Source organism: Cynoglossus semilaevis, chromosome 9 (assembly GCF_000523025.1).
Source record: "Cynoglossus semilaevis isolate Cse_v1.0 chromosome 9, Cse_v1.0, whole genome shotgun sequence".
NCBI classification, from domain to species: Eukaryota; Metazoa; Chordata; class Actinopteri; order Pleuronectiformes; family Cynoglossidae; genus Cynoglossus; species Cynoglossus semilaevis.
In genome coordinates, this window is record NC_024315.1 from 7,254,184 (window position 1) to 7,275,954 (window position 21,771).

Sequence of the window (21,771 nt, forward strand, 5' to 3'; positions counted from 1 at the left end):
CAAACAAGAGAGGTTTTTTTAATGAATTGGTAAATAGCGATATTTAAGATAAATAGTATGTTTTTGTCATTTCTTCTTCTGTCCTCCAACCCATCTGTCTGTCTGACTGCACATCTCATTATTGTTTTGCTTTTCATGTAAATACTCAGTATTTATGATGAAAATACTGTTGTTATTTTTATGAAATATAGCTCTATATAGCTCTTCACTTTGCTTTAAAGACATCTGAAGACTAAAACTCTCATCTGCTAAACTCAGTAAACAAAAATGATTAAACTATTTTGCCACAACTTTACAATCGAACAGTATTTTCTGCTTCAGGCTGTTTCAAACATTTATTTTACTCCACCCGTATGTACACAGTAAGAAGAAAAAATGTTGAAACGACGTTGTTGTTTCCACTGTTAAATAACTTCTACTTACGTGACTTTCCTTAATCGTTTGATTATCAAGTGCTTCCCTCTAGCGGCTGAGTTGTCAAACTGCACATATACTCCAATGTAGGTGAATAGAATAATGTGTTCCAAATAAATGTAAAACAATTATTAACAACCCTTTCCAACAGTAGAGTCCTGTTTTATACGTGGTTACTCTGATAGGAATACGTTACACAACGATGTTTCATCGGTGAATGAGATTATTGTTGATTATCGACAAAGTCGTACAACGTTATTGACAAGCCTTAAGAGGCGCTGCAGTCCGTGTCGGTCTGTGTCAGGGGTTTCCATCCACCACTGTACTGCTGCTGCCGCTGCTGCTGCTGCCTCTGCTGGCTCTGCATTCTGAAGCCCGGCTGTTCAGTGCTGCTGCTGCCTCTGCATTCTGATGCCGTGCTGTTCAGACTAGTTCAGCCGTTACTCTCAGCCTCGGCCTCCGGATCTTTCTGTGGACCCCGACAGAACACCAACATGAACACATCGACCAAACTCACACTCCTGACACTGTTGGTACTCGCGTGTCTCCGTGTTACATCTGGAGCCAAAAGGAATTTCAAGTGTCCTTCAGGATGCGCCTGTACCAAGGAGACCATCATCTGCGTCGGTAACACACCAATCCCACGGACGGTACCGAGCGAGTTCACCTCACTGTGAGTAATCGTTTATTGTTTAGTCATCCAGTTCATTGTAAGTAATGATAAAAAAACTGCTCGACTGATTTAAGGGTCGATTTGAAAACCCTGCTGTTGGACCGCTGTGTGCAGAGAGGAACTTCTGATTTAAGGGCCGATTTGAAAACCCTGCTGCAGAGTTGGACCGCTGTGTGCAGAGAGGAACTCAACTGTGATTATTGTTATTATTGTTTTTGTACAGGAGTATGGTGAATGGATCCATTCCTGAAATTACAGAGGGGATGTTCTCACTCATGCCGTCTCTGCAGCTCTTGTGAGTTTACCCTGTCCGCCGCATCCCCCAGTGATAACAGTGATGGAAATTCATGTTGTTTTTATTGTATATTGAATAAAAAAGTCTTTGAATTTCCTTTAGATGTCTTTTAATCGTCATTATTGTTTGTTTGTTTGTTTTATTATTTATATTGTTGTTGTTTTCTTGCAGACTTTACCAAGCAAATTCTTTATCTACAATAAAAGATGACGCTTTCTCTGGTCTCCCACATCTGGAGTACTTGTGAGTATTTGGCTCTTTAGACCATGTTCATCTCGTCAGTAGTCATGGTTTAGTGTACTTAGAGAGTACTAGAACATCCTCAGGTTTGAAGACGGTGTCTAACTCCACACACCTGTATAACTAGTCAAAACTACTCAATGCTGTGTTTTCATTTTGACATGTACTGACATTATGATGACGCAGCGTAATGTGCCATGTTTCTGTCCACAAACATGAAACTCCACCGTCCATTCAACAGATTCATTGAAGAAAACAAGATCGAGACCATCACCAAGAACGCTCTGCGCGGTCTGCGAGACTTGACTCATCTGTAAGTCTGTCATGTTGTCTGTATGGACTGGCAGTGCAGTCAACTCTACTACACTGCAGTACACCAACACCAACACCAACACCAACACCAACACCAACACCAACACCAACACCAACACCAACAAAGGTAATGTAACAACGCCACCATGTTAATGCTGTGCTCTTCTCTCCTGTCGTTACTCTTAGCTCTCTTGCCAATAACAAGATGAGATTCCTGCCAAGAGATCTTTTTTTTGACTTGGATTCATTACTGGAGCTGTGAGTAAGCAGTTGTAGCATCAGCAGTTTGTGTGTGGGTGTGAGAGAGGGAGAGGGAGAGAGAGTATTTAAACAGTAGTTCATGTGTGGATTTATCTGGGATGGTTTTTGTTTTTCTCATCATAAAGACTTCATCATTATTTGATGAAGTTTTTACAACATGTAAATGTTTTCCTCTGCGTTGTGGGTCATCAGGGACCTACGAGGGAACCTATTCCAATGCACTTGTGAGAACAAGTGGTTGATGGTGTGGCTGAAAAACACAAACGCCACAGTATCGGATGTGTTCTGTGCCGGTCCCAGTGACATGAAGGACAAGCGTCTCAGTGACCTTCCCATTCCACCGGGCGAATGCATGTCCACAGGTACAATGACAAGTGCACAGTTAAAGGTGAAGGAAAGGAAGAAAGAGCCATGTCCCATTAGCACACGTACACATGCAAACGCCTACTGTACAAAGAAGAGAGAAGTATAAATGTGGTAAAATGAGCTGTTATATTTATTGTAAGTTACCGCTGTGCTGTGATTCTGACTCATGATATTAATATTACTGTTAGGCCGACTGTAGAAATGCTGTATTCATGTTGTATTTCCCTTAGTCAGCAGGCTCACGCTGCATGTGCTCGTGTTTTACAGACTTTGTGCGTCATCAGTCCATACCCATTCAGTCCATGTCAGCAGATATCTTCTCTTTTAAAGAGGACATCTACGTCGCCATGGCTGCTCCGAACACCAACAGCTGTGTGATCATGGAGTGGGATCACATCGAGATGAATTTCAGAAAATTTGACAATATCACAGGTTTGGGGTCGGGGTGTTTTTTTTTTGTTTTTTTGATGATTCTGCTGCCCTGGTCCAACAAAAAATACAATTGGTTGAAGCAGTGTTTTTCTGCTGCCCTGGTCCAACAAAAAATACCACAATCCAGCAGTTATTATGACCTGTATTTCTTTTTATACTGTGAAAGCCAAATATGTCTTATTTCCTTATTAATTGAACACAATTCAAATCATATCTGACTGACTGTGGATGAGGTTATTAACAGCCCCAGCAGACAGCACTGTATTGGCAGCTACTGGAACATACAGTGCTTAATGTGAGCGTGACCTAAACTTGACCTTTTGTTCTAGGACAACGGTCTGAACATTGCACACTAAAGGATATACATCTATGTAGACTTAAAGTACTAGTTTATAAAAATGACTAGTTCTCGTCACTTTATTTATTTAATTATTTCCTTTTATATATATTTATATATACTGTATATAGCTGGGTTACAATGGTTCTCAAATTATGGTACACAAACCATTGTTGTACTTGGTCTCCCTCTGGTGGTATACATGGAAACCTGATTTTTTTTTAACTGCACTGGTAAAATACTGTATTAGGCATATATGAAATATGTCCTCAAAAATATAATGCCTCTGTGTTATCTGTGTTATTTTTTCCTCACAGGAAAATCAGTTGTTGGATGTAAGTCCGTCCTGATTGACAACCATGTCCTGATAATTGTCACTCAGCTCTTCGGCGGCTCCCACATCTACAGGTTTGATGAGCAACAGAACCGGTTCACCAAGTTTCAAACCATCGAAGTCTTCAACATCTCAAAGCCAAACGACATCGAGGTCTTCCAGATCGACGGTGATTGGTATTTTGTGATTGTGGACAGCTCCAAAGCTGGACTGTCTACTTTGTACAAATGGAGCGACAACCCAGACCGCAACGAAACCGGTTTCAACTCCTACCAGTTCCTCCATGAGTGGTTTCGAGATACCGATGCTGAGTACGTGGAGGTGGATGGGAAGTCCTACCTCATCTTAACCAGTCGGTCTCAGCCACCTGTCATCTACCTGTGGAACAAAAACTCCCAAAAATTCACACTCCATGGTGAAATTCCAAATGTAGACGACATGGTGGCAGTGAAAGCGTTCAGGGTGGACGGTGAGCTGTTTCTGGCTATGACCTGCTACATTGGTGATTCCAAAGTCCTTAAATGGACCAACAAGCAGTTCACTGAGGTCCAGACTCTGCCTTCTCGAGGATCCATGATCCTTCAGCCTTTCGCCTTCAGGGACAGACACTACCTGGCTCTGGGCAGTGATTACTCTTTTACCCAGATCTACCTTTGGGATGTGGAGAGCAAAACCTTTCACAAGTTCAAGGACATTTACGTGCAGTCACCTCGGTCGTTCGCGGTGGTGACTAATGAAAGGAGAAATTTCATCTTCTCTCCAAGCTTCAAGGGCAAATCGATAGTTTTCGAGCATATTGCAGTAGATCTAAGCTTGTAATGCAAAACCAGATACTCAATAATAGGAACTGGTCTCACAGACCAGTATCACATGTATGCTATAAACCATCCTGAACCTCCTTCATTCTCCTTTTGCACTTGGATTCGCCCAGCCTTACTGTATTGCCTAGCGAACTACTAGCAACTAAAGTACTTACTGTATGAATGTATCAGTACAGGCAACTGCTGCAATGTTGACAGCATGTAAAGAATGGCATATCGCGTAATGACACTCACAGGCGCTGGCTACTGCTTCGGCGTCCATCAAATAAGTCTTCCTGGTCTCCTCACACAGATTTCAAGGTGTCAAATAGAGGACCATTTCAAACACAATCCATGTGGTTCCTTATGTTAAATACAGATCTGATTAGATTAAAATCGAATTCTTGTGTGTGAACTAGACTTAAAATTGCTGCGATTTGTAAAAAAAACTTGTCGTCCGGACTAAATGTTATTTGCTAACTGTGATGTGGTCAAATGTTTTGAGAAAACTGTGGCGCTAGGTAAACATTATAAGCTTAAGCCTTAAAAACTGTTACAAGCTTGAATGACGGAGTAAATATAATTTACTGTTTTTTCTATGCAAAATGTGCAATACTAAGTGTTACTACAATCGTGGAGCCATATGCTGCTTTATAACTTTTTTCACGTCTTGTAAACATGTAATCTCACTACTTTAGCTTGGACTGAAATACAGTTGATAACATCTGAAAGGATTCTGAGATTGAAGTGTAATATTGTGATCAAAGCTAAAGACGCTGTTAACTGTAACATGCTGCAGCAGCTGGAAGCTGTTAAATTGAAATAAACTTGATACTGTGTAAATATGGCTGGAGTTTATTTCTCTTGGGTTCAGTGATGAAACCTTGTTTTTTTATTAACGCCCTCTAACCCCCCACACACATAGTTAGAATACTTGAAAATTCTAACTATGAATTAAATACAATCTCAAATCTATATTTTGATTTGTTTATATTCACCAAAAACGACAATAAAACAAATTATGATATTAAGGACAAATATTTTACTTATTATATATATATTATATATATAATAAATAATTAATTCCATTCTTCTGGATAGTTTTGTTGTATTTGTTGTAGCAAACTCTTCTTTTTGGGGAACAATTAGCAGTGTATTATATGTATTTATTTGTTAACTATAACAAATGGTTAGTGTAGTGAAAGTAATAACACAAGTGAAAATGATCGAATGATGATTTTTTTTTAATGTAGTGCCTCGATTTCCTTCACTTTTGTGACGACGGCGTAGTTCAGATGAAACAGGACACCGTATATTATTATTTTTGCCAGTGTCTTCAAACGCATCACAACGCCACTGTGACGGTGTAACAAACGGATGTGACGTAGGGCGTGATAACCATCCTTAACCTAATCCACTTCGTGTGTGCTCATGATGCTACTTGTCAGTAAACGCAACGAAAACAAAATGTTATTTTAAAACGACACCTCCGATAAAACCTTTTTTTCTACTATTTTTTATTTTTTTCTGGATCGTCGAGAATCATGGAACCTTCCAGGAGGAGCGAGGACGACTGGCAGGGGCTGATTAATGAGGTGAGACGTGAGGAAACACACCGTAAGCCCCGCATCTATTGACGCTGACTCAGAGTAAATATTTAGACAAATGAAATCTGGATCTGTTTTCCCTCAATCTGTTTTGAATTGATATCAAGGAGAAGAGATTTTTCCCATTCACCTTGTGCCAGCAGAGCCCAACGTCTTTTTGACATTCAATACACCACACATCCCACTATATAATTGGGCTTTGACATTTTATCGTGGTCTTTCGTGGCACGTATCCCAACAACTGCATAATTATTCTGAGGTTATACAGTTATTCAGGGTATTCACTATGTAATGTATGTTACTATTGAAATAAAATACAACATGACACTTGAAATTGCTGTATCTATTATAGTGTATGAATATGTTATATATAAGTTTTTGTTACGATAAATATTTTAAGAATTCTTAAAGGGAAAGATGATAAACGTTAATCTAATTTGCAAAGTTTACTTGAATGCAAATACATTTTTTTCTGTGATAAATAATAAATGACTGCATTGTATTAGATATTGAAAGCCTTTTTTCCAGAATTACAGGATCGTTATGGTGACATAATTAAAAGCATTTTTATTGAAATAACGTGTGAATATTAAACCACCCTAATTTCTGGGATCAGACAAGGGACGCCTACACTCTGGACACTGTACCAGTCAATGGCAGGGTCACATATAGAGACAAACAGCCGTCAACACTCATTTTTACCTATGGTCAGTTTAAAGTGAACATTTACATGACAGCATGTTTTTGACCACAGTAGAAAACCCACCCACACACCGGGAAAACATAACATCTTGTGCAGAAAGACCAGGGGTCAAAACAGTGATCAGATTTGTGTTCTTCTAGCTGTAAGGCAAGAGCACAAACCACTCCTCCATCATGTGGTTCGTAGGTCGTTCACTTATAGTAATTGTAATATATTATACTCAATATTTTGTTTCCAGTTTGTGGTTTGCAAACAGAAACTGGAGAGCAAGAAGGACGCTTTTCTGATTCTGTCCAAGGAGCTGGATACCTGTCAGCAGGAGAGGGACCAGTACCAGCTGATGGCCAACCAGCTGCGAGAGCGGCACCAGGGACTCAAGAAGAAATACAGAGAGCTCATTGTAAGATATGGAGAAGTCTCTCTTTCTCTCTGTTTGTCTGTCTGTGTTGGTCATGACTTTTTGACATTCAAATTAAAGCTTGGTTTTCTTTTGTCTATCAGGGATTTTTAAACAGTTGATTGGAAAAAGTAGATGAACTTAATGGAATAACCTTTTTTTTTAAATCAGTTGACATTGAAATAAATAGTTCTTTCATGATCTAGCATTAATGTCATACTGTTATTATTAACAGGATATTATTAAAAAGTTGACATTTTCCTTTGTTTTCCTACTAACAGGATGGTGATCCCTCTCTACCTCCAGAAAAAAGAAATCAAGTAAGTCACTCCCAATAAATTATTATTATTATTATTCCTATTTTAACAAATAATAAAAGATAAACAAACATAACCAGAATTTTCCTTTCTTTTTCTATTATAATCTATTTATTCAGCTTACATCTAATTTCTAAAGAAGTCTGTATAGTGACCTTATGTTCATGTGCTGGTCAGGTGAATCTTGCCCAGCTACTGAGAGACTCCAAAGATAAAAATCATCAACTGTCTGAGGAGGTGAAGGAGCTGAAACAGCGACTGGTGGAAGCTCAGGGTGATAACAAGGTGGGAAGGTTTACAGAAAGGTCCAGTCAAATACCTTGAAGGAGGGTTTACATAAAGGTCCAGTCAAATACCTTGAAGGAGTAGCCAGGAGAGATGATCTTCTTATGTCAACTGCAAACACATGAAACATACACAGAGACATGTTTATCAAGGTACTCTGTACATATCCTCTAACCGTAACTGTGGTTCTATAGCTTACATGTTTTCTAAAGTAAATACAAATGTTAGTGGCTGATCTGAGATGACAGAAACATTATGTCTCTGTTTACTTCTCTGAATTCTTGTATATGTATACAGTAGTATATATATATATATATATATATATATATATATATGTGTCTGATGTGGGCGATAATCAGAAGGTCATCCTGTTTCTGCAGCTCCTCCGTATGACCATCACCAAACAGAGGCTGGGGGATGAGGAGGTCGGTGCCCGACATTTTGCTGCGCATGAACGTGAGGATCTTGTCCAACAGTTAGAAACAGCACGAGAACAGGTGACGACTGATGACAAACCTAATCTGAACACAATATAAGACATTATAATGGGGACTAATTGTCTATTCATATATCAACACAATCTATTTGTGTTCTTGTAGAACCATGTGCTGGAGAACAGTGTGAGGTCGCTGACCGATGAGCTTCAGGATGTTCGGGCAGAGAGGGACGTGTTTCAGCAGAAAGCTCATCGACTTAATGTGGAGATAAACCACATCGTTGGCAATGACGAGATTCGCTTCCTGGACATTGACGCCCTCTGTGTGGAGAACAGGTGTATTTATATACTATATATTTATTTTTATATAATATCAGTTTGATGATTGACAGCTGCCTGCACTAAGTTTAAGGGACCGTCTCAAAGTTTACCATGTTGCTGAAACACTCAGAGGGGTTGAAAGGGTAGCTTTGTGCTAACTTCACCTATAGGTTATTGCTCTCTTGGATTACCAGTGCTTTGAGGTCACTGTCTTGTGAACAAAATCTTGTGAACCAGTAGCAACATGTTAAGTTAAAGATGTTCAATCTTTATCATTAAAGAGACTTCTAAGATCTAATTGTTTTTAAAACCCGTGATGAAGAAGTATCTCAGAGGTGGCCTGAAGTGAACTGTATGCAGTGCTCTGACTCTTGATTTATTAAAATAAGTTCTTATTAAATATTAATTAGAACTCTTGTCATCTTAACCTGACAAAAAATGCCATCCCGTGTTTAATGCATGCTATAACAAAATTAAAGGGCGGGCCAATTAAAAAATAATCTTGTCACTTACCTGGTGACGAAACACTGCAAACCTTGGGATTTCTATATCAGGGTTTTAAATCGAACTGCTTCTTGCAGGTATTTGCACGAGCGACTCAGTCAACTGCAGCAGGAGGCCAATCTGCTCAAAACCAATCTGACCAAGTACAAGGTAAATATTTTTTTTTTAAAAACTCACCAGTAGCACAGATGTATTTTTTTGTGTTCTTTTACTCTATTATACATGACATATTTTAGAGCGCCCTGGAGTGCAGGAAGAACTCCACCATCAGTGGTAAAGCCAACAGTAGTGCACTGACCGGGGTTCTCTCTGCCAGACAAGGTCAGAAAACTTCTGTCGTTCCTGTTGTACATTTGAGCCCAGCCGTCACTGATTGTGCGTTTGTGGTTGTAGTGAAGGAGTTGCTGCTGTCTGAAGAGAACGGCTGCAGTCTGCCGGTGACTCCTCAGTCAATCTCGGACCTCAAGTCTCTGGCCACCGCTCTGCTGGAAACCATCCACGAGAAGAACATGGTGATTCAGCACCAGCGACAAATCAACAAGTATGGAATTGTTGTGTTGATAACGTCTGATAATCTAGAACTGTTTCATGTTGTAGCAGCTGGCAGAATATTAATTTTTTTTTTTAATTTTTGAACTATCAGGATTCTTGGCAACCGAGTTGCAGAACTGGAAAAGAAGCTGAAAACACTAGAGATGTCAGGATTATGGAGACTTCCCGGTACTTTAGAGTATCTTGAATATGTCCCAACAGATACGTTTAAAGAGCATTTCTGTACGAGAAAGTAATTTTATTTTCCTGTGTTCTTCTTTCTATGTCCTCTATGTCTTCTGGCTGCCTGAAGGTCTGACTTATAATGTGTCTCTGGGCATCAATGGTAGTGTGTTTTTTTATTAACTGCATATTAATCTCAGAAAAAAAATCATCTTTTTTCTTTTCTTATCCGTCTCTCACGTTTGTTGAAACTACAGTTGGAAACTCAAATCAAACCAGTAAAGTGTGTTTGTCAAGTCTCTGGACAATATACCCCACAGGAAAATCTTTATAGATTAATTATGACTATTAGAAGTTGCCTATTTCTTTTCTCCTTAATCTGCGTTTTAGCTGCAGAAACATGAACATGGAGACTAAAGATGATAACGTTTATTTTCTTATCATGTGTATTTATTGCCTATGATAAACCAAATGAAAATGACTGTAATATCAATATTCTTGTCTTGATAGGAGGAAAAGACACCATCATCATCAGGGACACAATACAGTCTGTTGGACACAAAGGTATACGACGGTCAACATAGACATTTTATTTTATATAATCACATGTCATGCCATCTAATCTTGTTTCATGTCAGCTCATTTCATCTTATCTCATGTTTACATTTATATTCATATTTATACTAATGTTGTTATAATGTTGTTCCTTCGTCGATTTTCACAGATGACAGCGCTGAAAACACAATTCCAGAACAGCAGAACTCACCCGATGCTGGAAATACAGACTGTGAAAAAACAAATACATTTGAATCCCAGAGTGCAGCACCGTCTGAGGAGTACTCTGAGCACTCTGAACAGAACCACACTGAAGATCCGACTGATGACAAGCGGGAGAACCCTGAGACCGAGATACCAAACGACATCACCCAGATCCCAGTGGATCTAACTCCTTCACCAAACCAAGAGGAGAGTCCGAGTGATTACCTATCTACAGCGTTAGAAAGAAACACTGCCCATCCACCAGCTACTCCACAAATAACTTTAGAAACCACACAGTCTCTGGATGGACACGGAGATGAGTCGGACGGCCACCAGGGGCTGGATGAAACTGTTAAGTGTTTCATTACGGAGGACAGCTCTAGTGATGCTGATGCTAAAGGGCAACAAGTCAACAACCAACCAAACCTGGAGACTGAGGTTTTACATAATAATGTGAATTAGGAACTCTGATGTAAGAGCGCTAGTCATAAAAATGACGTTTATAACTTGATAGCTTTATTTTATTTAACGAGAACATATGTAGCTGAAAAAAGTATATATATTAAAAAAAAACACAGATTATTTGACACATGATAAACTACTGTTTATCTCTTGTAAGGAAGTGGTGTGGTCTCTGTCTGTCTTTCACTGTCACAGTGTGGGATGTGATCATCTTGAATTGGATTTTGGACCAGGTATTCAGAATCTATATTATTTTCACTTTCATTAATACTGATATAAGGTGTGTGTTTTTAATGTTGTAATCTCACGTTTTTATGTTGAGCACAGCATTTTTACACCAGGTCTAATATAATCTTCTGTACAGCTGTAACTGTAACTGTTCACATTTGTACCAGTAGTTGTCACAATGTCGGGAGCTCAGCCGTGTTGGAGATGTGGACAGGTGGTTTAGTGAGAAAGCATGCAAGTGTTTACATCTACAACAGGACGTAATCGTGAAGATGTTTTTTAATCACTTGGAGCTCATGCCTTAGACTCAAGGTCTGAATTTATACCTCTCGACATGTGTATTTCGTCATTTCACTGCTAGTATATTTTTTCTAGTGACAATTGTATTGTAGAGCAACAGCTGCATTCAGCTGCCCATCAACAGAAAGGGGATGTTGCTCAGAAAACAAATCCCCTTTTTCTTTTGTTTTTTACCTCATTTCCCTTTGGTCGTTTAAAAAACAATGTCAAGAATCACTTCATCCAGCACATTTTTATTTGTTTTTGTTTTTAAACAGAATCCATTCTCATCTATAGTCACCCCAAAGCCATTGTAGCCTTTAGTTTCTGCTGCTAAATGTAAATATTCATCAAATATTTCTGTCATTAAAGCACACAGAGAGCCCTTGTTGGAAAATACATGAGGACACGATTAAATGATTACCCTTTATGATTTACCCTTTATCCCTGTCAGAATTAATTTGATTTTCCCACAGCCAAATTTTCACCCTGTTTGTGTGTTTGTGTGTTTTGCCCGTTCAATGACACGTTCAAATGGCATCAGGAGGGAGGTTGACGACGAATGGCAATTCCAATGACACAGCAGCCAACTCTTAGGCCTGCATTTCCATCCAGTCGACTAGCTTTATTTACTCCAAGCTCATCCCTCCCTGCGAGTAACACAACTGCTCTACCAATCACAGACTCCTTTCCGAACAGTGTGGCTCTAGACTTTAATTTTGCAAAGACAGTTCCATTGTGAGGAATAACATCCCCCAGGTCTCCTGGGTGGTTGGGATGGTCCACACCACGAGGGTTGTAGTAAGCTCCAGTAGAGGTACAGCCGTCAGTGAGGTCTCCGTACTGATGTATGTGCAGTTTCTTTGGCGCAGTATCATTGTATGAAAAGCCCTTCAAGTAGACAAGGACCTTGAGCTTGCTCACTGGGCATTCTTGTTTAAAACCCACAACACCGGTTATGGTGGGGGAGCCCTCAGCTGGTGGGCTGTGGAGTTGCATTTTACAGGTTGCATACCAGAAGCCATTTTGCTGGGAAACCTCAGGGGGTGCACTGTGCACCAAGAGAGTTTGACAGCTTGCCAGGAGAATGAGCAGGCCTGGGCGTACATATGTTAACCTGTAATATGTCAGAAACACCAGGACACAATGTTAGATTTATAGATATTTTCATTTCCATGAGGTAGGAAAAAACAGAAGGTTTAAAATATATGTGCAACTTCCGCAAAACTTTTAAACGGAAGTCACATCAGTACATTTATTGTGTGATATGCTACAGTAAGCATAAACATGTACTATTTATCAATGGCATTATATTGTAGTTATTTTATTTTATTTTTCCAGAGCTGTTATATAGGGACAAATATGTCCTTGGAGGCTCCTTTTACTTTTATGTAGAATACACACGATAAAAGGAAAGAAAAGCAAGAGACAAAATTAGAAGGACATCCTGATGTAAAAAAAAAGAGAAACAATCATCTTACCTGTGTACAAGCATGGTGAGCAGTGGAAACAGGCAGGAGAACAGATCCTGGTCACTGGTCTTTTGCTCCTTCTGTAAGACGGTGTTGAAGGGTTTTTCTTATAGGAGTAAGGAGGGGGAGTGGCTGACTGGAGGTGGAGATGAACTCCCACATTTTGATATGTTTGCTTTTTTCATCATGCCTGAAGCTTAAAATAATGTGTTCAATGATCTTAGAATAATTCTGTTGTAGTGTTTTAAGGAAAGTGAACTATTTTTCATTGTGACACAGCACAACACTGCATCACCAAAGTGAACAGTGGGCAGCTTTAAGCACCCGGGGAGCAGTGTGTGGGGACAGTGTCATGCTCAGAGCACCTCAGTGGGAACTTGGTAGCTGGTGGACTCGAACTTGAAGCCTTCCACTTCCTTAACCACTAAGCCACCACTGCCCCTAGCATAAGGGATTAAAGCCTTTTGTGATGTATAATTTGTGCAATTCTGCCAACTACATGTTGTTAAGTGACATTTATAAGGAATAAAAGTAATTGAATGAAATAATTAGTTTTTGTGTTTTTTTTTCTTTCTTTCTTTCTTTTGTGTTACTTTTGTGGAAAACTATGCGTTTTGTACCTTAAACTTTGTTGATTTTGCTAAGCACTTTTATTTCCCCATCCACCCACAGGTCCAACAGATGGCAGTAGTGTGCTTTTGCCACAATTGGTGTCCGCCAATTTGCAAAAGAGAAGGAGAAGAACCAGCAGCACACAGCAACCAGGAAACCTTAATTGTGTTATACCACCCCGGCAGAATCCATTTCGTGTCATTTGACTGAATTGAACTCACACATTTACCTGTAAAGATGTCCAAAAGACATCGGTTGGATTTAGGTGACGACTACTCCACCAGTAAGAAGAGGTCTGATGGGTGAGTGCAGCTTTACTGTCCGCCGCTCAGAGCTTGCCGCCCTGGTGCTAACACACTGTTAGCCAATGCTAGTAACTTGGCTAACAGATCGTGGATGTGAAATGAAAACACAGACAATGGAACAGCAACTTTGACCTCATAAATGAGACAGCCCTTCGTAAAAACACGACAACAACCGCCTGATACTCACAATTGTTTGCTAAAATAATCTGAGTTATTGGTACAGAAGGTACAAAGCAAGCCTAATCCAAACAAACGAAACACGGACACTTTACTGCTGGAACACGTGTGTATGTGTGGATTGGCGCTAACACCCTTTAGCACCAATAAACACGCTGCTAACTTTGCAGGATTTTAGCTAGAAGTTAATTAAAGCCTATATAATTACGTAAATGTTATCTATTTAATGTATTCATTGAAATGCAGTATCTAATCATATGTGTGAATTGGTGTTAGATGTGCTGTAGCATGCTAGCAATCATATGTTATTCAACAGACATTACTCAATGTCAATTCCCCGTTGATCAACTCTTTTTTTTTATATGAACTATTTTATATTAAATGAAATACCACCCTGTCCAAAAGAGAATGCATAGTTACTTTGTATATAACAAGTGTGTTTACTTATTTAAATGTGCAATTATAATCAGACGGTGTTATATTTATTCTGACAGAACTATTTGTCTACGTTATTTATATATAATTCATAAAATAAAAGGCGTAGGGGCCGTTATCAGTTAAATTGTAAATTACTTAAACTGGGTTTCTACTTCTGTTTAATCCTAATAATGTAATGGTAACTGGGTCTGGTAAATCAGTTATTTAACATTAAACGTTTTAAACGTCTCTGCCTTTTAAGCCACATAACATAAAATGGTTCCGCTGCTTCTTTTTTTTTTTAAACAGTAATCTTCCAAACTCAGGTCATCTGCTGTGGTCTGTCTGTGGCATAACATCGCAGAGACTTCTGTTAATATTGTCTGTAATGCCGTGTTTGTTTATTTCCACTAATCTCTCTTCTTGAATTAGTGTTCATGATTAATTACCATGATATGAATTTCTGTAGAGTGTCTTTGAGTATAATGTAAAGTGTATACAATTAATTATTTTTAGCCTGATATCCAAGACACTGTTTATCTCAAAGCCTAATCCTCACCAATGAACTAATCCTCAACACACATTATGCTTCTACAAACTCTAATGTGAAACCCTATGATTGCAGAAGGGACCGTGATCGTGATAGAGAACGGGAGGACCGCTCGAGGGACAGGGACAGAGACCGGGACAGAGACCGGGATCGTGACAGAGACTTGAAGCCGTCGAGTGTGCCGTCTAACAGCACGGCTGCAGTTTCTGCAGCATTACCAACCATCAAGCAGATGTCTGTTCACCAGCAGGTCAATCCCTTCACCAATCTACCACACACACCACGTTACTATGAGATCCTGAAGAAGAGGTTACAGCTCCCAGTGTGGGAGTACAAGGAGAACTTCAGCGACATCATAACGCGCCACCAGAGCTTTGTCCTTGTTGGAGAGACCGGCTCTGGGAAGACAACACAGGTCTAGAATCTTCTCTTTTATTTCTTTAATCATCAGCAGTTTTTTTGTTTGTTGCAATTACCCAATTGAGCAATATTTTAGTTAGTGTTTACTAGATGTAAATCCCAGGAGTTGGGGATAATTATGGACATTTTTTATTTTAGAACTAGTATCATATTATATTAATAAACCAGAAAGTCTTTGACCTCTTTTATTAGCTTCATGTATTGTTTAGGACTTGAATCTCTCCTGAATGCCTTTGTTTTCCATCTGTAGATCCCTCAGTGGTGTGTGGACATGGTGAGAGGTCTGCCTGGCCCTAAACGTGCTGTGGCCTGTACTCAGCCCAGAAGAGTGGCAGCCATGAGTGTGGCTCAAAGAGTGGCAGATGAAATGGACGTGATGCTTGGACAGGAAGTCGGTTACTCCATCCGATTTGAGGACTGCAGCTCCGCAAAGACTATACTGAAGTAAGCAATTCAACCACAGAGGTGCTGCTGGTCTGGTGGAGTGAAATGAAAAAAAAAAGTGTTTAAACCTGACATGCTTTCTGTTTTTTTCAGATACATGACAGATGGTATGTTACTAAGAGAGGCTATGAACGACCCCCTGCTGGAGCGATATGGTGTGATCATTCTGGATGAGGCCCACGAGAGAACTCTGGCCACAGACATTCTGATGGGTGTCCTCAAGGAGGTGGTGCGTCAAAGACGAGATCTAAAGGTATGTCACATTTAGTAAGGAATAGTTGTTCATGTTCTGCACACATTTTCTGTGTTCAATATGTGAATAACTAATGCATTTAAACATACTGGCCTCTGTGTGATATTGCATTTTTTTTTGTATTATATCATATAAATTGGGGTAAAATACACAAATTATTCCAAAGAATGTGGGTGTAAACGTTGTACAATTTATGGTTTGGTGTATTATTTTGTTTTTGTTTTTCTATTTAACTGCAATTCAGTTGCTGAAAAGAGCAAAACTTCTTTTTATCACATAATAATTAGACAAAAAGTCTAACCAAATCTGACGTCCGTGCATTGACAGGTTATTGTCATGAGCGCCACACTTGATGCTGGGAAGTTCCAGGTGTACTTTGACAGCTGCCCCCTGTTGACCATTCCTGGGCGCACACACCCAGTGGAGATCTTTTACACCCCGGAGCCAGAGCGTGATTACCTCGAGGCAGCGATTCGCACCGTCATCCAGATTCACATGTGTGAGGAAGACGAAGGTGACTGCCTTCTTTTCCTCACTGGTCAAGAGGTGGGTGCTGTTGTTCTACTGCTGCTGCTGCAGAGCCTGTCAGTCTGTTTGTCAAATACAACATAGAAGCTCAACTTTTTTTTTTTTTTTATTCATCAGGAAATTGACGAGGCCTGCAAACGGATCAAGAGGGAGGTTGACGACCTTGGCCCTGAGGTTGGAGATATAAAAATCATTCCACTGTATTCTACGTTGCCGCCACAGCAGCAGCAAAGAATATTTGAGCCACCTCCTCCCAGAAAGCCAAATGGTGCGATAGGAAGGAAGGTAAATTACAAAGAGTGGGACAAAGAATAATTAGCTTGTGTACACTGAACTTTTTGAACAAAATGTAAAATCTTTTTTTTTTCTTTCCAGGTTGTAGTGTCGACAAACATCGCTGAAACGTCTTTAACTATTGACGGTGTGGTGTTTGTGATTGATCCTGGATTTGCCAAACAAAAGGTGGGCACAAGTGATCTGGGTCAGTTGTCTTCAGTTGTGTTGATTTGCTGTTCTAAGATTTCACTTGTTTAAGTTGTAGACATTTTTTTAATGATTTGTTGCTTTGTAGATATGACTAAACTGTTATATGATTGTCAACAGATTTCTTTTTCATTTTCTGTCAACTAAACGGTTCATGTGTGTCACAGGTATACAATCCTCGTATCAGAGTGGAGTCTTTGCTTGTCACAGCCATCAGTAAAGCGTCGGCTCAGCAGAGGGCTGGCCGAGCTGGCAGAACACGACCCGGGAAATGTTTCCGCCTCTACACAGAGAAAGCTTACAAAACAGAAATGCAGGTCTGTGGTTGGCAGCAGAAAAAGGTAACTTCACACATGTTCCTCAGCTGTTCACCTTAACATGACGTTTTATTTTACAGGATAACACGTACCCTGAGATCCTTCGATCCAACTTGGGTTCCGTTGTCCTGCAGTTGAAAAAGCTTGGTATCGATGACCTGGTGCACTTCGACTTCATGGATCCACCTGGTAAATCAGACTGCATTAAAATAAATATTTATCACTGAACAAGCTCAAACTGTTGCCTCAACCTTCTGTGTGCCCCTTCCTTAACCAAAGCTCCTGAAACACTGATGAGAGCCCTCGAGCTTCTGAATTACCTCGCTGCCCTCAATGACGACGGCGACCTGACGGAGCTGGGCTCCATGATGGCAGAGTTTCCACTGGACCCTCAGCTGGCTAAGATGGTTATTGCTAGCTGCGAGTTCAACTGCTCTAACGAGATCCTTTCAATTACTGCCATGCTGTCAGGTAATGCCCAGAACTGGGCCGTCATCTTCCTTCCTTCTCTGTACACCCCTGTCACTTGTGGTTAGAACCACAGTTTTGTTTTTTTTACCCGTGGATTAAACGCTGTCTCATAACGATGCTAAATTTCTGTGGCCTGGACGATGTCACTGCAATGAACCACCTGTAACTATATTTGGAAAAAGGAAATCATTTCAGTTAGTGGTGGAAGCTGGAGCATTCTGACATGAAGTTGAGAGGGAGATTTAGAAAAACATCTGTGAAGAAACGGCAACAAGCATCAAATAGACGCAGTTTTCTACACAAGTTAATGATGACAAAATAAGTCAAGTTTTAGAAACATTTTCATCACATCTGCATATGAAGCGTTCCTCTGCCACCATGTCTAAAGGTGGACATGGTGCTGTTATAGAGGCTGTTATCGTTAAGTCTGGTGTCTGAATGATGGATGGTTAAATCTAGTCACAGAACAAGAAGAATTACAGTCCAGACATTTATTCTGTGGTTATTGGAGATGCACTGATCGAACAGAAAGTTATTGGAATCCACCAAATTCTTATTTTCTGCACAATGGGCCCTAGCTGTACCAGGAGAGGAAGCTGAAGCTAACGTGTAGAAAGCTTGAAGTGCTTTACACTGCCGAGAACGTCAAACCCAGGCTATCAGTAAAATCATCATCATTTTGTCGAAGCGAGCCTGTGGATATTTTGTTTTTGTTTTTTTTGTTTTTTTGTTTGGGTTGCTGGACTTTACAGGCATCATTGGAGCTGTCGTGTCATGCTAGTGTCGTTGCTGGACTTTACAGGCATTATTGGAGCTGTCGTGTCATGCTAGTGTCTATTTGTCAGAAAGTTGGTTGATCAGAAACCAGTTTTCACTTAGTACCTCATAGCAGTCACCAAGCACTTTTCATCTGTTTTGAAACTCATTGAACTGATCCAAGAACCTGTCACTGAGTGAAGCTCGTGGTAAACGTTTCATAATTCCTTGTTATGAAATTACGTTTTGTGTATGTTGTCAGCTGAAGGAACTCAGAATCAGAAGATCTACTGTCAACTCCTAGTTATTTGGTTTCAACAAATTATAGACTCAGAACATATTTGCACTCCTACAATAAGTAGCTTCTGTGCTGTAAAACTGTTTTTATAAGCAAATACAGCGAAAACCAGTTGAACTGTGGAGACAATACCATCAAACAGTTTGTTCTACTCATCAGTAGAACAAACGTTTAAACGTGACTCCACTGAAACTGTTTTATTCATTTGACTGTAAATAGGTTAAATACTTTTTTTCAACTGTTGTTTTATGATCTGCTGATATTGACCAACGAAAGCTTCAATTGCAGTTTTACCAACAAAAAAATCCTGTCACAACCTTTTCTGTCACGTTCCAATGCTAATGCTTTCCCTAAATTTAGCTGATTATTTTTATTTCTTGAATTTGAATAATTTTTGAATTGGGGTTTTTCTCAGTTGAGTAAGTGGAGAGGGCAGGTACCACTGAAGACTGAATCTTAATGACATGTTTTAGTTAGATTTTTTTTTTTCCCCAATTATTTTTCTTATTTCTGGGGTAATGTTCTATGGGGGTGTTTTGGTGTTAGAGACAGTCATTGTTGGTGTTCCTAACAGATTGTAGTTGTGTGAAAACTCTTGTTTTACAGATTTGCTAAAATGACCCCACTCTCTACGAGCTTATAGCCAGTACTGTTGGGAAAGACCATGAGAAAAGACTGCACTCCCTTTTGATAGAGCTTGTGGTCCTGCCCTGTCCCAGCACAGTGTCGAGAGCTGTAGCATCATAGGATTTGCTCCTTTATTTTCTCTGAATGTTTGACTCATCCCTATGGGCGGCTTTGTTGGGGCCCATACCAACCTTGTTTAGTCCCACAGTGTTTTGTCCGGCCCACGGAGGCTAAGAAGGCAGCAGACGAGTCCAAGATGAGGTTTGCTCACATTGACGGAGACCACTTGACCCTGCTCAACGTCTACCATGCCTTCAAACAAAGTGAGGACCAGGTTTTTCTTGTGTACTATATAAATGAGTTCATATTAATCAATCAATCAATCAATCAATCAATCAATCAATCATAGGTGTTTGCAGTCTGTAGACCATGGTCTCAAATGTTGCCAACAAGTCCTAATAATTCAACATGTGTCTCAGTAAATGCATCAATACACAGACCAATTAAAACATTCAGTTTTTTGTCTTGTGACCTCACTTTGATGTCACAAATTTCTGGCAACCTCAGAAACATTTTATCAAGGCAAACTTCCAAACTTGGATATTTTCATTGGCAACATTATATTTGAACTCGACTTTTATTCATGAAAGTGAGAATTTAAAAGGAATTATTAGTTAAATGTTTTTATTAATCTTTCTATTTCTTGCAGACCATGAGTCCAACCAGTGGTGCTATGACAACTTTGTCAACTACCGTTCACTGATGTCTGCTGACAACGTGCGGCAGCAACTGTCCAGGATCATGGATCGTTTTAACCTGCCCCGTCGCAGCACTGAGTTCACCAGCAGGGATTACTACATCAACATCCGCCGGGCACTCTGCACCGGCTTCTTTATGCAGGTAAAAACAAACTGATGATACGTTTACCGGGCACAACTTTTAAGCAGAGGGAGAGTGACTTTAAATGCAACTGACAACATGACACCGTGTCACATTGCTGCATTCAATAAGGGAAACCTAAACAATTGTGTTTGTTAAAACCAAACTTTCCTCCGTTTTGCAGGTAGCTCATTTGGAGCGCACTGGTCATTACCTCACAGTTAAAGATAACCAAGTGGTCCAACTGCACCCATCGACAGTATTGGACCACAAGCCTGAATGGGTGCTCTACAATGAATTTGTCCTCACCACTAAGAACTACATCCGCACTTGTACAGACATCAAGCCAGAGTGGTATGTTGGATTAAAACAATCTGTAAAAAAAACAAAAACAAATTCAAGCAAACTAATTTTGTACACTCAAAATAATGCAGCTATTTGTTGTTAAATGTCATGTCACATTGATAACAAACGTGTGTTCTGCATTTCCTCTCCACAGGCTGGTGAAGATTGCTCCTCAGTACTATGAAATGAGCAACTTCCCGCAATGTGAAGCTAAGAGACAACTGGAGCGAATCGTTGCCAAACTAGAGAGCAAAGAATATTCCCAGTACTGATCAAAGAGTCCAGGAAAAAAAAAAGTTTGCATAATATAGTTTTAGATCCGTCAGTACCATTGTATCTTAATGTTTAAAATTCAGCCTCATTATTTTTATATTTTGATTTCTTTTGTCCTATCAACTTCCTTTTCTTCCTTATGTTTTTTCCCCCATTGATGTCAATCATATGTAATTGAAAAGTCAGATGAGAGTTCAGCAGTGAATATTAGACCTGGCTAAACAGATTTTCAGAAGGAATGTCAATGTCAGAAAACATGTCGGTTAGATGTGTTGGATTTATCCTGTCATTTTTGAGTAATTAAAAAAAGTGTGCTGGCTTTGTTTCTTATAATAAAGGAGCTTTGACTGACTTCTGTTTACATATTAATATATTAAACCTAGTAAGTGCAAAAAGTGTTGCAGTAAATAGTGTGTTGTTTTTCAGGTCTGTTATTCGGTGATGTGCAACAATTTTGCAGTGCTTTACGAACACCAGCGTTCCCAGTGACAAGTCTCTATAGATTCTCTGTTGTCCACGTCACGGACTCTTTGAATTGTGTGAATTAATACCAACCTGAAAAAGGTTTGTGCTAAGTCACACAATTTAGTAACACAAGATTAATGAAAAACAACAGGAAATGCAGACACATTAAAAACAAATGTATGCGTTTGTGTGTGTGTGTGTGT

At 39.6% G+C, this 21,771-nt stretch overlaps 4 protein-coding genes across 5 annotated transcripts; 3 read left to right on the forward strand and 1 right to left on the reverse strand.

Moving 5' to 3' along the window:
- Positions 1-807: 807 nt before the first annotated feature.
- On the forward strand, positions 808-5,370 carry LOC103383653 (leucine-rich repeat LGI family member 2-like). Of its 2 annotated transcripts, XM_025058922.1 has the most exons (7): positions 808-1,087; positions 1,311-1,625; positions 1,864-1,935; positions 2,121-2,192; positions 2,388-2,557; positions 2,829-2,993; positions 3,648-5,370. In XM_025058922.1, exons 4-7 carry the CDS (start codon positions 2,140-2,142, stop codon positions 4,481-4,483), a joined length of 1,224 nt encoding a protein of 407 aa, XP_024914690.1. In that variant the 5' UTR covers positions 808-1,087; positions 1,311-1,625; positions 1,864-1,935; positions 2,121-2,139; the 3' UTR covers positions 4,484-5,370. The 2 variants fall into 2 exon arrangements, with proteins under 2 accessions (XP_024914690.1, XP_024914689.1); XM_025058921.1 differs by lacking the exons at positions 808-1,087; positions 1,311-1,625 and having other exon boundaries at positions 1,676-1,935.
- Positions 5,371-5,681: 311 nt separating this feature from the next.
- LOC103383654 (coiled-coil domain-containing protein 149-like) lies at positions 5,682-11,442 on the forward strand. The gene is made up of 13 exons (XM_008316871.3): positions 5,682-6,059; positions 7,013-7,174; positions 7,453-7,491; positions 7,666-7,773; positions 8,154-8,270; positions 8,373-8,545; positions 9,112-9,184; positions 9,271-9,355; positions 9,428-9,575; positions 9,678-9,754; positions 9,879-9,911; positions 10,259-10,312; positions 10,473-11,442. The coding sequence occupies exons 1-13, from the start codon at positions 6,009-6,011 to the stop codon at positions 10,967-10,969; spliced, it is 1,617 nt and encodes a 538-aa protein (XP_008315093.1). The 5' UTR covers positions 5,682-6,008; the 3' UTR covers positions 10,970-11,442.
- A 140-nt stretch (positions 11,443-11,582) lies between these two features.
- LOC103383655 (extracellular superoxide dismutase [Cu-Zn]) lies at positions 11,583-13,239 on the reverse strand. The gene is made up of 2 exons (XM_008316874.3): positions 12,958-13,239; positions 11,583-12,593 (listed from the first exon to the last, which is right to left on the reverse strand). Exons 1-2 carry the CDS (start codon positions 12,969-12,971, stop codon positions 12,017-12,019), a joined length of 591 nt encoding a protein of 196 aa, XP_008315096.1. The 5' UTR covers positions 12,972-13,239; the 3' UTR covers positions 11,583-12,016.
- A 416-nt stretch (positions 13,240-13,655) lies between these two features.
- Positions 13,656-21,499, forward strand: LOC103383656 (pre-mRNA-splicing factor ATP-dependent RNA helicase DHX15). Its single transcript, XM_008316875.3, has 14 exons — positions 13,656-13,862; positions 15,085-15,424; positions 15,680-15,873; positions 15,967-16,126; positions 16,454-16,672; positions 16,772-16,939; positions 17,030-17,116; positions 17,305-17,454; positions 17,535-17,643; positions 17,734-17,925; positions 19,807-19,929; positions 20,316-20,506; positions 20,670-20,839; positions 20,985-21,499. The coding sequence occupies exons 1-14, from the start codon at positions 13,798-13,800 to the stop codon at positions 21,100-21,102; spliced, it is 2,286 nt and encodes a 761-aa protein (XP_008315097.1). The 5' UTR covers positions 13,656-13,797; the 3' UTR covers positions 21,103-21,499.
- Positions 21,500-21,771: the final 272 nt, after the last annotated feature.